Source organism: Taeniopygia guttata, chromosome Z (genome assembly GCF_048771995.1).
Source record: "Taeniopygia guttata chromosome Z, bTaeGut7.mat, whole genome shotgun sequence".
Lineage (NCBI taxonomy): Eukaryota > Metazoa > Chordata > Aves > Passeriformes > Estrildidae > Taeniopygia > Taeniopygia guttata.
The window spans coordinates 14,574,115-14,589,896 of record NC_133063.1 but is presented as its reverse complement, the minus strand read 5'-3'; the positions used below and the strand labels follow the sequence as shown (position 1 = coordinate 14,589,896).

The following is a 15,782-nucleotide window of genomic DNA, read 5'->3' as shown; positions in this document are numbered from 1 at the left end:
GAAAGTATTACTGGGGCTTTTTGTTTTGTTTATTTAAAATTCTGGCTGAGCTCCAGTTCCAGGTCTTTTTAATGAAATGAAAAACAACAGTGACAGCAGTTAAAAAAAAAAAATAAAAGTTGGATTTGAAGGATCTGGATTCAATTAGTCCACAGGATATGCAACAACTGTATGTCTTCAAGCTGTCTCTGGAACTGCACAGTACAGTGCTCAACCAACCCCTGTGGGTGCACCACACTTTTCTCCCTCCCAGGCACAGGAAATTATATCAGCAGCTCCAGTCCAATTGCATTTGTTCCAGACCGTACCTGGTACACTCTGCTAAACAAAATCTCACTGAAGGTTTTCTCTTCAACTCCCTTTCTTTGCCTAATTCATTGCTGAAGCTTCATTCAGACCTGACAGCATGTTGCATGTTGCTATACAGCAGTGTGTTTCACACACTACAGTAACTTTGAACAATGTACTCTGTAAATCTGTCACCTTTAATGCCAGGAAGAAAAAAGAAAGACAGTAAGCAGAACTGCCAAGAAGCTCATTAAAAACACTATTTTTCTGCCTGAAAGCACAGTGAGTTGATGATGACTCCTAGAGAAGAGAAGGTATGTTATTGAAGAATTTCTTCTTCAGCATTTGAAATCTAATTTTAGCGTAAGGAGTCATTCCTAATGTATTTCCACTTACAAATGGCTACAGCAAATGCAGTCATGCACTGTGGTAACCTCAGGCATGTTTTATTTACTCAGCTTTAACAACTGCCATTTGTAGTTCCACAGCACTTTAGAGGGATGGTGGTACAAGAATATGTTACTGCATGTAATCATTTCAGTCTCCTTCCTCTATAATTCATCAATATATTAAAAAAAAATGTTCTTCTTTGAACAAATCAGTAGGAAAAAACCAAATAATTGCAAATGTCTGGCATTGGACTAAACTCCATACACCTATGGATGCAGAGAAGTATTTTTCATGGAATTACCAACAACAATTTCCATGGAAACCAAGCATGTCTGGCATGGGAGCACAAAATGCATACCACCTAGTAACAATGAAGGACTGGTATTTCTCATGTTGATTTGAACACTTTGCAACATGGGCCATACTGCATCTGAGGAGCGGCTTCAGCAACATCAGCAAGGCCATACAAGAAAGGCATAATTCAGATAATCAGCTCTTTGAGCTGGAGAAAAGGTTCTACAACCTCTGTAGACCTCCCCCCACTCCTGATGACTTGTGTATTGTTATGTAAACCAGCATGGACTCTGATACACTACCTGACTGATGTCAATGGGCTTTGCATGGTTGCCTGTTTGTACCAAGAGTTTGTAAGCCAAAACAGCATCATCAGAACCATTTTTGTAGCTGTTGTAAGTGATCTTCCCAGTTTCCCAGTCGCTGTCAAATGCATCCTGAAGTCCTGAGAAGTTAAGAGAGGCAAGCAGGTGAATAATCACTATTATAAACAATTTTCAGAAGGAGAAAGAATGGTGATGCTTTTTCAGCTCTGAATCAGGATGAAAATTATCAACCTGGTGCCTCCTAAACCTGGGGCTCCACACTGTCAATGTGTGGGAAGTGTCAGTTGCATGTTCAGTATTTTGCGCAAAAAAGGCAGGGGAAGCAAGAAAATGCAAGGGAGAAGCCCCAGGAGTCCCCAGGTTGTCCAGACCTGCAAAGTTGAGCTAGGAAGATGCAGATGCTTTGTGAACTGGCAAAAATGGCTTCCCCTCAAGGGAAGTTAAAGATCTTCCCCAAGCATTCCACTTGCATGGGAAAGAGTTAATCTTGTCTAGAACAGAAAAAGGCTGAGCTCAGCCCTCATCCAGCTTCACCGTCTTACAACCAGAGGATGCATAAGTCTGTTACCGAGAAGGGAAACATTCTCCTTACTCGCCTCTGCCTCACTAAAACTCTGGCTGAGTGCACTGAGCCACAGAGGAGGACACACACCGCTCTCATTACTGTTTTGAACTACTGCAGAGCACTGGGGCAATAGCTTCTACACTATAACCAGAAATTCCACTATGAGCAGGGAGAAAAACACACTCAAACTTTCAACTTCAAACAGCGACTCAGCTGCTCCTGAAGCACAGCATGAGTGAACACGATTTTGTCAATTTGTTCCATCTGTTCAACTTGTGCAGCTAATACAAGTCATGGGATCTGCTGCCAGCACATGTAAAGATCACAGCCAACACCTATTCACTCTCAACTGTTATTTTCCTCCTTGCCACCCTTCAAGGAGGAGGGAATACCTCACAGCAGAAATTTGGATCAGATTTAGTACAGGAAGCCACAGCTCAGTACAAGGAGGCTCTGTGCAAGCAGATGACAAACTGCATGTCCAGGGAAGGGAAGAAAAAGGCCGGGGGAGTGGCGGTGGAGGAAATGGTCGACCCACCTCACAGCTGGGCCGAGGAGCCGTAATGAAAACCATCGCTGCAGGCTGGATAGGTTAGCTACAGCTATGCTGAGATAAGAGCATTGGAAGAGAAAATGCACCTGGCTGACTCGTCTCCGGGGCAGAGTACCCATTCCCATTGACAAACTCTTCCTCTCTTCCTTAGAAAACTGCCTCCCATGCTGTCTCACTAAACCATGTCAAATCAGGTGAAGCCAACAGGCTGAGAACCAAACGATGAAAGAAGCCTGCCAGATGTCTGCATGCAGTCCTCTAGCACTGCTCCAGGAGGAGGACAATTTGCCATCAGGTTTTCTGACATCACCAAAGGACTTTGGGGCCCCCTTTCAAAAAAGCACTGTTTGCTGGCACTGCAGAAAGGGGAAACATTGGTAAGAGTATACAAAAATACCAATCCATCCCTTCTGTGCAAAGTCCAGCTCCACATCAGTTTCTCACAAAGTGGTCAGGTGAGAGTATTTGGCCTATCATATCAGTGACAAAAAACACAATGACTTTGGAAAGTGAAGACGATGCTGTCAAAAAAAGCACATGGAAAAGAAAGAGATGACCTAAGAACAGTGTAACTTCTAGTAGAAGTGTCTCCCTTCCACAGAAGGAGCACACAAATTGCTATGACAGACAGCACGTCAGGGCAGAGCTTTCACATAAACATCCCACCCCTGTCAGGGGTCTCCACAGACACAATAATAAAGAAATCCATTGGCACGTGACATTACCAGTTTGAAGTTGCAAAAAAGGGCATATACTTGAAACATTACTGCAGTGGGTGAAAACTCTGCTCTCTTATGTCTCCACCACATCCCCCTGCTCCCCTGTTCTCACTAGTTTGGTCATCCTTCAAACCTGCTCCTTTTTACACTTTTATTCTTCAGCCAGCTCAAACACTTTATGTTTCAGGTCATTTTATAACTCACCTTGCTGAAACTGAAAGTACAGAAAGAATATTAAGAAACCATTGGCAGTTGTACTTAATTTCCGAAGAATTTCAAACTTGCAAGAAGTAAAATTGGCCATTACTTTGAAATTTGTAGTAGACTTTGCTGCTTTTATGTTCATGACAATTATTTTAATAGACATTTAATCTATCATAAATGGAATAAATTATATGTTTCTGGTCAGAAAGATAAAAGTATCTTGTTAATATCTTTCTGCAGAAAAGTTATAGAAATTAAGGGAATTTTTAAAACTTTATATATGGGATTTTTTCACATAAGCAGTCACTTTTGCTTAGTGCTTCAGAAGAAAGTGACAATATTGAATATTATATAGGAATGGGCATGAGGAGGGAATCCTACCAGCTCATGTGAGCAGCTGCCATCTTGAAACACCAGATAAGATTTCCCTTTGGAAAAACAAGCCTAATTAGAAGCCATCAGGGAATCCAAGCTACCTCATTTACATTTGGTCACTAACAAAAGCAATGTTAACATTTACAGTTTAAATGAATGATTATTGTGAACTTTTCTTCTGCTGCATTTTTGGTAACAGAAAATATGGTAACATTAATGATACTAGAAAGCAAAATAAAAGGGATCTCTGAAAAGAGAACTGCATGAGGCAGAAGGCAAACTCCACTATTAGATGAGGAAGAATGTACAGCTAAACCAAGGATGCTTTCTTGGTAAAAAATTTTGCATCCTTCATTCTGCTGGACAAATGTGACTGTGTCAGAAGGCCATCTTGAGCCATTAACCTCTAGCACTGGATTCACAGTCAAGCTGGCAGGAATTAGCCATGCAGGTCAAAGCTGTTCCTGCTTTGATTATCCAGTCCTTCAGTACATAAAACTACACCAGTAGAACTGTTCTACCTCACAGAGGATTCTCCCTAAATCTAGCCTGTACCTTGTTTGTAAATACTGATTTCATCTTTCCTTCCCTTGACTCCTCTGGCTTCAGCCATAGCTGGTAACAATCAGGTGCTATTCTGCCTGCTAGTCTGCACCTTTAGATACTTCCCCAACTACGACAAGCATGGCAGCTTTTAGTACAGCAGTCTAGCTGTCCCTGTAACACCAACACCCTGTACCACTTGAAAACGTAATATCTTTCTATTGATACATCTCAATATCCTCCTTTACAGCCTCATGAATGCAGTATCACACTCTGTGCAAAGAGCCCTGCAACTTTACAAAGCAGCAGGGTTGTATTAATTGTGACCTCTTCAGAAAAGGTGGGGAGGAGAGGTAAGGATACAGACCTAAATGCTAATTAATAATCATAATGGTAAATTCTAAAGGTGTGTGATCAAAAGGCGGATCCATGGCCTGTCACAGGGCTGGCATGTCACGTGGACCACAAGTCACTGAGTGCTTCCTACAGTCACCCTGACTATAGCAGTAACATTTTACCTCCAGGCAGCCTGTCAGCATGCCCTGGGCACCAGGAATACACACAGCTCCTCTAGTGGAAGAAAAGCAGAGAATAATAATAAGGATAGGCTGGCTAATGTGGACTGGAGGGGAAAAGTAACTATGTGCTGAGCTAAGTACAGAGTAGGAACACTGTCATGAGAAAAGCATGTCTGGAAAGAACACACATGAGCACAGTGATGGGGACATGCAGGCCCTTGGCTCTCTTAGTGCAAGAGAGACACAAAGGATTGCAAAGAGGACAGGGAGGCACCCAAAGCGAAAGAGGTTTGGGAAAGTATGTGGTGCACCTGACAGAGGGGCACTGGGAATGGGAGCACTCCCGGGAGGAACACCAAGTGGGCCAGTCTCCAGCATTTCACTTTGAGCAGCCTGCAAGGGAGCAGATCCAAGGGCACCTCCTCCTGACTTTATCGCTGGCAGACTGTGCTGAGGTTGAGTACTAATAAAGCTTCCTGAGCACAATCTCAGATTTCCATCTCCCTCATGGGAGAGGGGGAAAAAGAGAAAGGAGGGGACACTAGACACACTTTTTCCTACTGTTTTGGAACAGCAGAAAAAAAATAACCACAAATGTAACAAAGTAAACAGCAGAGCCTTAAGAGAATTTGGAAAAGCGTATAGAAGGACGATTGCTTAGAATTCTAGCAAGTATAGTAAGGTTCCAATCCAGCAAACATCTAGCTAAGTTGGGTTTTCTTCCTGCCAGTAATGCCATCCCTTAGAGCTCAATATGCTTATGTGAGCAAAATATTTTAAATAAAGCTTCCAGTAAGTAGACTGCAATGAATTGATCCAATGTATTTATTTAAAAACCATTAAAACCCCCAAAGCTAACAGCTGAAATACTGCTTTGCATTATTTAGCAATTCATTAAACACATGGGAAACCTCATTTTGTGTAGATTTGTCACTTACATTAATCTGCCTTCCTAATATTGTTCAACATATTTTCAGAAGGAATAAAATAAATCAGATACTGACAGTTACTTATGTTCTCTAAGAATCACTGGCTGCAGTGATCATCTGTACACAATTAAGTTTAAAATTTACAGTCTCACCAGGTCAGCACAATTTTTTTTTTGGCAAAAGTTTCCTAGAAATTCTCCCAATAAGACACATAAGCCACACTGAATTTTCTTCATGCCAGCAGTCCCAGTTGAAGCCAACAAGATCACTCAAGAGCTGAGAGTTAGGACTGTGTCAGAATACATCACCGAACAGGGATTTTTCATTCACTGCTCCAAAAACACTCACCAAATATTTATTTACTCAAGACACAGGGCCATATTTGGCCATAATGCATAATGCCTCATCAGCTGCTTAGACATGAATGGCACAGATATGATCCCTTAAAGCTTCAAAACCATCTTACTGAGGAGCAAACTTAAACACAAAGAAAATAAGTGAGAAAAAGTGAGCCCACATGTGGGTTCCGAACAGCACCTAGGCATTCTCCCTATTACTCAGAGCCTTTAACTCTGTGTCTGTACTACAGCAATACCACTGTGAACAGCTGCTTTTGCTGACAAACCAGGAAAAGTTTCTGTAATGCTCTCTTACCTTGCAGCCAGTCTCGAAAGTAGTGCAACCACATTTTGGGGAGCTGCCTATCCTCTTCCAACAAAACATATGCCACATTGCTGAAACTTCTGTGAAGTTCATAAAGTAAGTGCTGGACATTTGGATAGTCGGCTTTCTGTGTCACAATATACATGTTGTAGAATGAAAAGTACTTGAACTGTGCAGCAATAAAGTCATATTCCCGTGTTTCCCGTGGTACAATGTCTGTGAGATCTAGCCCATCTCTCACTCGAGTAGTTCCATAAAGGCTGAGCCCAAGTAAACCCAGAAAAAGAAAAATAACCACAATCTGCAACAGAAAACAGAGACATATTTGGTTTTAGACTTCAAAAGGAGCTAACAACTCATAATGTCATACTACAAAGCCAAATTCAAAATAAACATCCATCAGTACTTTCAAGTTTTTATTTTTCTGGTGTTTTTTTCATGCATACACATACTGCAAGACTAGGGTCATTTGTTCTTCCTTGAAGGGGCTCTGCATCAGGGATGAGAAATTTCTTTCACAGTAAAGTTTAAAAGGGACTTTAATTTCACTGTTCACAAGTTTATATTACTGAAAGTCACCAGAACCCTCACTCATAACATATATCTGAAGTGTCTCTATAGCACTTGGAAGATAAAACTTCTAAAATAAGAAAAACTTCTATAATAAGAAATCAGCTGTGAAATTATTAAAAACTATTATTTCACAAGAACTGTATTTATTCCTTATATTTAACACCACTGCCAAGATAGTTTTATAACTGAGCAAGGCAGAAGTCTAACTTTCAAAACCAGGTAGATAGTTCCCCAATTACCTTAGCTTTTGGTTTTAGGAGGAACGGAGCATAATGCTTTTCTGCAAAAGATGAAAGTGTCCACTTTGTACAGGGTTGCTCAAGGCAATGTATACTGGAGTCTGAGAATTGGGAAAGTAAATCCCTCGTCGAGCTTGTGCTTTCTGGGCTCTGGCAGCTCAGGTTGTCTTGTGTCACTGTCACTGGCTGCACAGATATTTCTGAGCGGGGCTCTGCTGTGGTGTAGTACACCTGCGTGTGAGGATCATATTCTGTGCGCAGCTGCACCGTGGACTGCATTGTAATCTGAGTTTCATGTGCAAAGCTGTGGCTGCTGTAGGGGGGTGGAGGACTGTAGCAAGTATTGTCATTTTCCGCATACGCTTGAGGCTCAACCTGAATCACTCTAGTGACACACGGGCTGTAAGAGAAGAAAAAACCATCTGATTGCACTGAGACAGATCCTTATTTTAATCAGGCTAGATAGGATAACATGCTTTCATCTGAGATTGCTTCTGCTTCTTTTTGGACTGTTGATACCAATTACACGTAACACTTAGATGTTAATTTCATTCTGCGCATTTAGGAAACATCTCTCAGACATGGTTCATAGTGCAGGCCCCTGAGCATACATGCTAATCTCTTGTCCTCCAGGAAGAAGGAAACAGCATCTGCCTGAAGACATTGACATGTGCACACATCACTCCATTAATTACACATGTTCATCAGGTAGTTGTACACAGCCTAAATGCACACCCATGCTGAGAATTAAGATATTTAGATGAAGAGGGAAATGCATGACACAGTTAGTTCTTGTGTTTAGAACAAATGAAATAACTGTTAAATAATATTTGGGCCTTCTGCATAAGATCTCAGACTTTTGGGAGGCAGATTGAAATGATTTGCCATATACTGACTGAATATTTTATAAATCAGGGAAACATTAAAGTATTAATGAAAGGATTAATTCCTAGGAAGGGTGGGCCATATGAAGAGACAAAATCACAGAAGCAATTGAAGTAGTCCCTTTATTTTAGTCTATGCAAGACCCCAACAGTTATTTAGTTTATATATAAAAGTATAATTATTAGAGACAAGCCTATTTCTGTACATGAGAAATGACAAATGGATGATAATAAACAGTATCAGGTATTTTTCACCAAGTGCACAAATCCTTCAAAAAAAAAGAGGAATTTAGAATGTTGCCTACCTAATCAAGCTCTCACTAACTGCATTTCTTCGCATGCAAAGGGGCTGAATTCTGATGCACATTTGGTGCAGCTTTAGATGAGGGAATAAATGGAAGGTCTGAGTGCTCTGAATTCCTGAGAATCAGGGTTCCAATACTCTAATACATTCAGCTGTTCTCTGAAACTATGAATAAGAAATAGCTTGGGATCTACTCCCTGTTTTAACCATTCCCTCAGAAACAAATGTTTTCTTCCTTTAACATTTAATATCAAACTATCAGCTCTTGGATGTGTGTAAAAGGCTAAAATATCCCAATGCAGATTCTCCACATATTGGTTATGACAGTAGGAGTACACATGTAGAAATGTAGCTCATCCTCTTCACTGCAGTCAAAAGCGAAAACTAAAGTAGAAAAGATGTTTCATTTCCAAGCAGTGGTTCCACTGACAACAGCAGACTCCTAATGCCCAGTATAGGCTTCAAGTTGGCTGTGTATCAGCTCAGAGTATATTTGTACACACTTTAGAATGGCAGTATTATCATGCTGTATTACTACTGCAGCTACAAAAGACACTTTATCAAGCATTATCCTGTATTGGTAGTGACTATTCCTTATGGTGCTATGAAAAATTCACCTAGGGGGAAGTCATTCCACTGTTTATTTATTTAGGTTTAAAGGCATAAAACCATAAAAATTAACACATAATGATTTATTGTAAGTCTGGCTTCTCAGTATCCTGAGTTATATACAGCTTTCCAAGATTAGCCAGTACTTACACCTTGCAGTAAGTCATAACCTTTTAAAAATACTTCAATAGAGTCCTAAATAGTGGATCTTTCAGCTGCTTTCAGAAAGTTGTTCTCCAGCAGTCAAAATGAACATATTGTAGGAATGAAGGAAAAAGTGTTGGGGAAGACAGGGACACAGATGTATTTCGGCTTTTCCCTTCATGCAGGTAAAAAGCAAGGTAGCAAATGTAAGCCAGTCACTAGCAATGAAAGGGTAACAATAACACGCTGACCCCACTTTAATGAAGAACTTCCACTCCTGACAAGGAATGGGTGCACTGGTTGGTGACCACAGAAAGGACAGAGCTCACTCTCACCTTGTAAAACAGCAAAATATGTCCAGTCTCCTGTCTTCCCGACGATAAAGGTCCATGCTCAGGATAGCAGGGAAAATCAGCAGAACCATAGCAAAATTGAACACCACCACAACTGCTGCCTAGAGACAATCATAGGATAAGATAGCTGCTAAACTTCATATATGGCATCAGCTTTATGAAGCATAAAAATTCCTTTCACTTCTCATCCCCATTTATCACTGCAACACATCTGATGCTTTCAGGCTTTTGCCTGAGCAAACTGAGATATATATTTACATTCATTATGGTAAGGCCTATGGTAGTCCTACCATTTCATTATTGTAGGACTGTTATGCCGAATTAATTTAATATTCAATCTCCTATTATTATAATACATCTGTGCCTGGACATATGGTGATTTTTTTAAAAGAGGAAAAACAGTATGTTGACTCAGTAATCATGTTTTTACCTAAAATTCTGACATATTTAGAGTCTTGAGGCAAAATAAAATGGAAGCAAACCTGAAACTAGAACTGAAGGTTTTACATTTATGGGATCTGAAGCAATTTAAGTATCACAATAATATTAAAACATGTTATTAAATTAGAAAATAAGATCTCAGTAAATTAAAAAAAAAAAAACTCAGATCACTTTAGTGAAATACTGTGCAATTGATAGTCGTACTTAAAAGTTTAGCCAAGAAAGAGCAATATTTTGAGTTTATCAGGGATTATTTTTAAAGTAGAATCAAAATTAAACCGACACCACACAGCAAATATATGTATTAATATGCCTTTGTTTAACAGAGCTTGATTTATGAGCCAGTCTTCCAAAATGAGACTTAAATTAGAACAAGAATACTTGATTTAATTTGTAAAGCAAGTATCACATAATGAAAAAAACAACCTCCCCGCCCACCTCCTTTCAAACCATACTCTAAACCCTTTCCCACACAGAGATTCCCAGAGAATTTCCATAAACATATGTGGTGCAGCATCTATCATTATTATTGATAGCATTTATTTGTAATGCAGAATTGTTAGGAGCCATACCCATCACAAAGGGAAAGCTGGGCACTGGGAAGTGGAAGACAGTTGTAAGAGTAGGAGAAACACTGGGGGAAAAATTGTTCAGCCACCAACCAATGAAAAGAAAAACCCCTTTGAAAGCCTTATGTTTTACCCATTTGGTAAGCAGTAGCCATCCCAATAGTAGCCCCTTTTCATGTTAAGCTATCTATATATAAACTATCAAGTGCCTCCACCTGTAACTCCTGAAATAATGAGTACTTGGATAAATACAGTCTTAAAGAAGAACAAAAGCTGGGCCACAAAGAAGACCCAAAATAAATGTGATGTATTTAAAAAAAAATAAAAAAAGGTTTCTTTTGATCTTGAGAAATGGCAGTACAAGCAGTACAAGCAATGTGATATCCAAAATCCATGTTTTAAAAATTCTTGAGTTGCTTTTCAATTAAATTACATAAATTGCTTAAATTTATCTGTGAAAATCAAAGTAATAACACCCTGAATGATTTTTGCAGTTTTGAAATTGCCAGAATACAATAAAAAGCTTAAATATTGTTTTTACTGTTCTTAAAATGACAGAATTAACTACTTATGTAAGTATTTTCTAGTAATTTCAATCAGAAATATACTGCATACAAAAGCTGGTTTTATTTCTGTTTCTCTTTTCTGGTCTCCAGCCTGCTTGAAGTAAGATTTGAATACTGCTGGTTGTCTTTAGACATGGCTACTAAAACAGAATTTACTTGGATCTTGAAACCAAATTAGTATTTAGTCATCTTTGTAAGAAAAGATCCAATGATTATTTAATGATTTATGAATATTCACACAGAAAGGTATGCAAGGTCATAGCCAAGACTTTAAAATTAAGAGATTTGCTTTTGATGTGTTCTAGAATTAACTCAATCTGTCAGAAAAACAAATGGCTTCTGTTGAAAGAAAGGTGTTTGTTGGACCTCGTTCTTACAACTGCTTTCTTTGCTGGTGCTAAACCAAAAAAAGATTGAATCACTCATATAACATGAATAATTAGTCGTGCCTAACCAAGATCTTGTATCAAGGATCAGCTAAGATTTACTGAGATTTGGAAAAAATAGCTGAGGTCTGACTCAATAATTCTTACTCTTCTCAGCATGGCTGAAAAACTAACAGAAGTCCTCTGTTTCTGCTCTATAAACTGCAAATACTTCATGCCATATCAGTTCCCTCTCTAGACTCCAACATCCTTGAATCGCCAATATTACTAGATCTGAAAACTAATACTTAACTGTGTGACTGTGTGGTAGAGATGCCATTAAAGTTAGTTATATTGATATTTGATTTTTTTAGGAAGCATCAAAACTAATCCAACAACGTGCAGTAAATCTGCCTACTTACATCTCTTTTTAGAACAACTAGATTTTCCACTGTGCTATCCTTGTGTTGTACTAACCATCCTGCAAGTAAAATATTTCCAAGCAATCTCTGTTCTGATTTTAATTTAAATAGATTCCTACAGCTTAATATTGCACTTCCTATATATTGCATACTCTATCTCACCCACTTTAACTCAGCGTTACAAGGATTAACAGTTCTCAGCTTTCATAACTAAGTTCTTGTATTAATTCATTATAATACATTGTCCCATCAAAAAAAAAAAAAAAAAAAAAAAAAAAAAAAAACCACCACAACACCACAACACCCTCTGACTTGATAAGGAGAGGAAAGGATGAATTACTGAGGAATGATTCAGTCCCTGACCCAATGCATCTGCTACTGCTGCCCTCCCAACATTCATACACAAAGTGCTGTGGAATGGGGAAGCACGAGAACTGAGATTGTGACAACAACCACAATCTGTAAAAGCAACAAGGAACCGTGGCAGCAGAGCTTCCTGAGTACAGGCAGCACCCAAGCTGAAAGCATGCTTAGGATTTCTGAGAACAGGGCATCTTCTCTCACACTTTTGGAGACCAATGGCCAAATGGGAAAGAAAAAGGCCTCAGACCTTTTCCTTGGGAAATCAACGAAAGTAAGTTTAGTCCAGAAGGAATAAAATGGGACCTACTCAAGGGTGCAAAATGAAGGCATTCAGTGAAATGAGATCAGAGAGCAGTAAAAAAATTCCATTAATCAGAAAAAATTATGTTAGTCACTTCCTGAGAAACACGCTACGGTTTTTGCATCTTTTCATAATGCATAGCCTAAAAATATTATTGCTGCTGCAACTGTTAACGGAGACAGAAGAATGGCAGTCTGTGCTGGAGGCAGCAAGGGAGCAGGGAGCCAGGATGGTAGGTATGTGCTGGGGCCCCGCTGAAGTATGTGCTGCTATGTGCCGTTCCTGGCAGCCCACCCAAGGAGACCGGGTGTGCTGCATAGCCAGAGGTGATGAACAGATGAGGAGGTCTGTCAGGAAAACTTCCACCCTACTGCTCTCTATCTGCAACTCCCTCCTGACACGGTGCAGACTCAGATCATCATCCCCTGCCCCCTTTTCCCTCAGGCTTTAATTTTGCTTGTTAAATTCTCGTGTCAGGGGCAAGGAAAGGTAATGGTGTGGATAAAGGTGGGGGATGAACCACTTCAGCAGAGTAAGATAATGGAATGAACCTAAAAGCATACATTCTTTCCCTCAAGAAACACACCACTGTGGTAATGGACTTCCACATTTAGAAAAAAAAACTTGTCATTCTTGTGATGAGGGAAAATGTTATTTCTAACATTTATTGGGAAAAGTTCTACCTCTGCTCATTACTGGATCCACACCATTCCTCTGCTGCTAGGGAAGGTTGTTTCTGATGTAAGAAAATTTCTCAGATAACCTCTTCCTTCACCACCATTTTAAGAAACAAATCATGTCTGAAAATTCAGGACCTACTCCTTTAGAGTCTTGAGCATTCTTTTGAGATTATTCTTATGACAAAGTATTTAGGTAATATTCAGCAGTCTCAAAGCCCTAAAACTGCTTAAATAAGGGCCTAATAAGATTAACAAATAAAAAAAAAAAAACAAAAAAACCCATTAGAACAGGGAAAAAGCTAAAACAGTCTCTACTTGTGCAAGTAAACTTGTGCATGAAAGTGAGATCTTCAAAGATCTCACTTTCGAAAGAACTAAATTCTACTTTTTAAGTTTTGGAAAGAGCTAACCCTAGCAGACTCTTAAGACAGCATCAAACTTGAAGTGTTTGCATTCCATAAAGTAAATAACCAGTTCAGAGGTATCAATGAACTGCTTCAGCTGGAGAATATCACAGAAGCTGAAACAGAAGAACTGTTGTGCAAAACATGAGTTTCTAACTAGAAGTTTATCTTGCAGATGCAGGAATTTTTTCTCCCTCAGCAGCCAGGTTATTTTACCAATACTGGGCCTCAAAATTATGGAAAGGTTGACAATTACCTTGTAATGTCTTAAGAAAAGTGAATGAAGAGCAAAACAAGGTCAAGAGCAATCCTTCTTTTTCAAGCCCCTCTGTTAAAAATTCATTATCTAGATGAGAAGATGGTAGTATCTGTGAAAAGCAAATGCACCAGTATTTTATTGCTTTTTAAGTTTTGCTAGGAAACCATCAGAGACAGCAAGGACTTCTTGTTTAAACAAGTCTGAGTAAGAGAAAGAAAGAGGAAGGAGACTGTAAATTAAGAAATCCATGCATAAATACAGACCACCCACCAAAACTGCCATGGTTCTCTGATTCCAAGTACTGAGATCAAAGTATCACCTGATTTCAATTTTACCTGGTGAAGCTAGGCAAAGCAACTAATAAATACTCCTTCCTAACAACAAAGGATTTCATTTTAGTGGTTGCTAACTAATAAGTGTATCAGTCATATATGCAGCTCTGACACCAATGAATCTAAGTCTCCCACTGCTCCTTCTTTGCACGTTTCACCTCTTTTATATATATATATATGTGTGTGTATATATATATGGGCTACTGTGTTCCAGCAAACACAGTATATATGTATACAGCAAACACTGTGTATATCTATACAGGGCTACTGTGTTCCAGCAAAGAAAAATTACCAAGTGAGAGAAGTTTGAGCAATTCAAACCCTAATTTCTGAACACTCATGTGGGTTCCTACATATAATTTCCATATTAATCACTACATTATAAAAGACTTTGATGTCTTTATTCTGAATAATATCAACATGTTCATACAATAATACAGTATGTTGAAATCTCACTGGAAACTTTTTGTTTGTCATTTTGCTATGCAGACTTTGTTTTAAACTTTCAGTGACTCAGTCTGTAGCATGGCAATGGCTGTAGGCAAAAATAAATTACTTTAGGATAGGCATATGTAAGTAAACTGATTATTGTAGCAATTACAGCTATTGTCTCCACATATGCTCCAAAGACAAACCTGCCACATTCTGACACTGAAGATTGAAAAAAAGAAAAAATGAGCAAAATTTGATCAGATAAGAGAGAATTAGTATTGGTGGCTCACACTCAACAGCTCAGCACTGAGATTACAACAAAATGACCAATTTGTGTTGAGTACTTCTTTATGAAATGCATTCAGGCTGATGAAAGTTCTGTAAAGCAGGTACTACAGTCTGATGACGCACATTATCCTGTTAGTTGCTGAAGGTACCTATCAAATATCTGAAATTGGGACAAAGACTTAGGACACATAAATAACTTCTTCCAGTGGAAGAAGTGATACACTACCAAAAGTATTTCACATATCAAGCTTAGTCTTGACCATGCAAACCTCATGAGGTTCAGCAAAGCCAAGTACGCGGCGCTGCACCTGCACTTGTACCTGACATCCCAGTAGGCTGGGGATGAACAGATGGAGAGCAACCCTGCCCAGAAAGATCTGCGGGTGCTGGGGGATAGAGGCTGGACATGACCCAGCCATGGGCACTCCCAGCCCAGAAAGCCACACATGTCCTGGGCTGCATCCAGAGCAGGGTGGGCAGCAGGGCCAGGGAGGGGATTCTGCCCCTCTGCTCTGCTGAGAGCCCACCTGGAACCCTGCATCCAGCCCTGGGGTACCAGCACAGGAAGGACATGTTTACCTGTTGGAGTGAGGCCAGAGAAAGGTCACAAAGGTGATTAGAGGGATCGAACACCTGTCCTCTGATAAAAGGCAAAAGATAATTTGGATTGCTCAGCCTGGAGAAGAGAAATTTCTGGAGAAACCTTACAGCAGCCTCCCAATACCTAAAGGAGGGCTACAAGGAGGCTTGAGAGGGGCTTTTCACATGGGTAAGTAGTGACAAAACAAGGGGAATGACATTACACTGAAGGAGGGTAGATTTCAATTAGATATAAGAAAGAAGTGATTTTTAAAATTTGGGTAGGAAAACGCTGGAGCAAATTGCCC

General features: G+C 39.6%; 1 protein-coding gene across 3 annotated transcripts in view; it reads right to left on the bottom strand.

Annotated features, from left to right (window-relative positions):
- Window positions 1-15,782, bottom strand: part of PTCH1 (patched 1) — a 73,165-nt gene that overhangs the window by 17,684 nt on the left and 39,699 nt on the right. For all 3 annotated transcript variants that reach the window (XR_012052767.1, XM_030257442.4, XM_002194181.7), the window contains exons 13-16: window positions 9,456-9,574; window positions 7,180-7,579; window positions 6,359-6,668; window positions 1,275-1,417 (exon numbers count right to left, since the gene is read on the bottom strand). Coding sequence is in view for 2 of the 3 variants with exons in the window: in XM_030257442.4 (XP_030113302.3) it covers window positions 1,275-1,417; window positions 6,359-6,668; window positions 7,180-7,579; window positions 9,456-9,574 (972 nt within the window). In the remaining variant the exon portion in view is untranslated. The remainder of the gene's footprint in view (window positions 1-1,274; window positions 1,418-6,358; window positions 6,669-7,179; window positions 7,580-9,455; window positions 9,575-15,782) is intronic.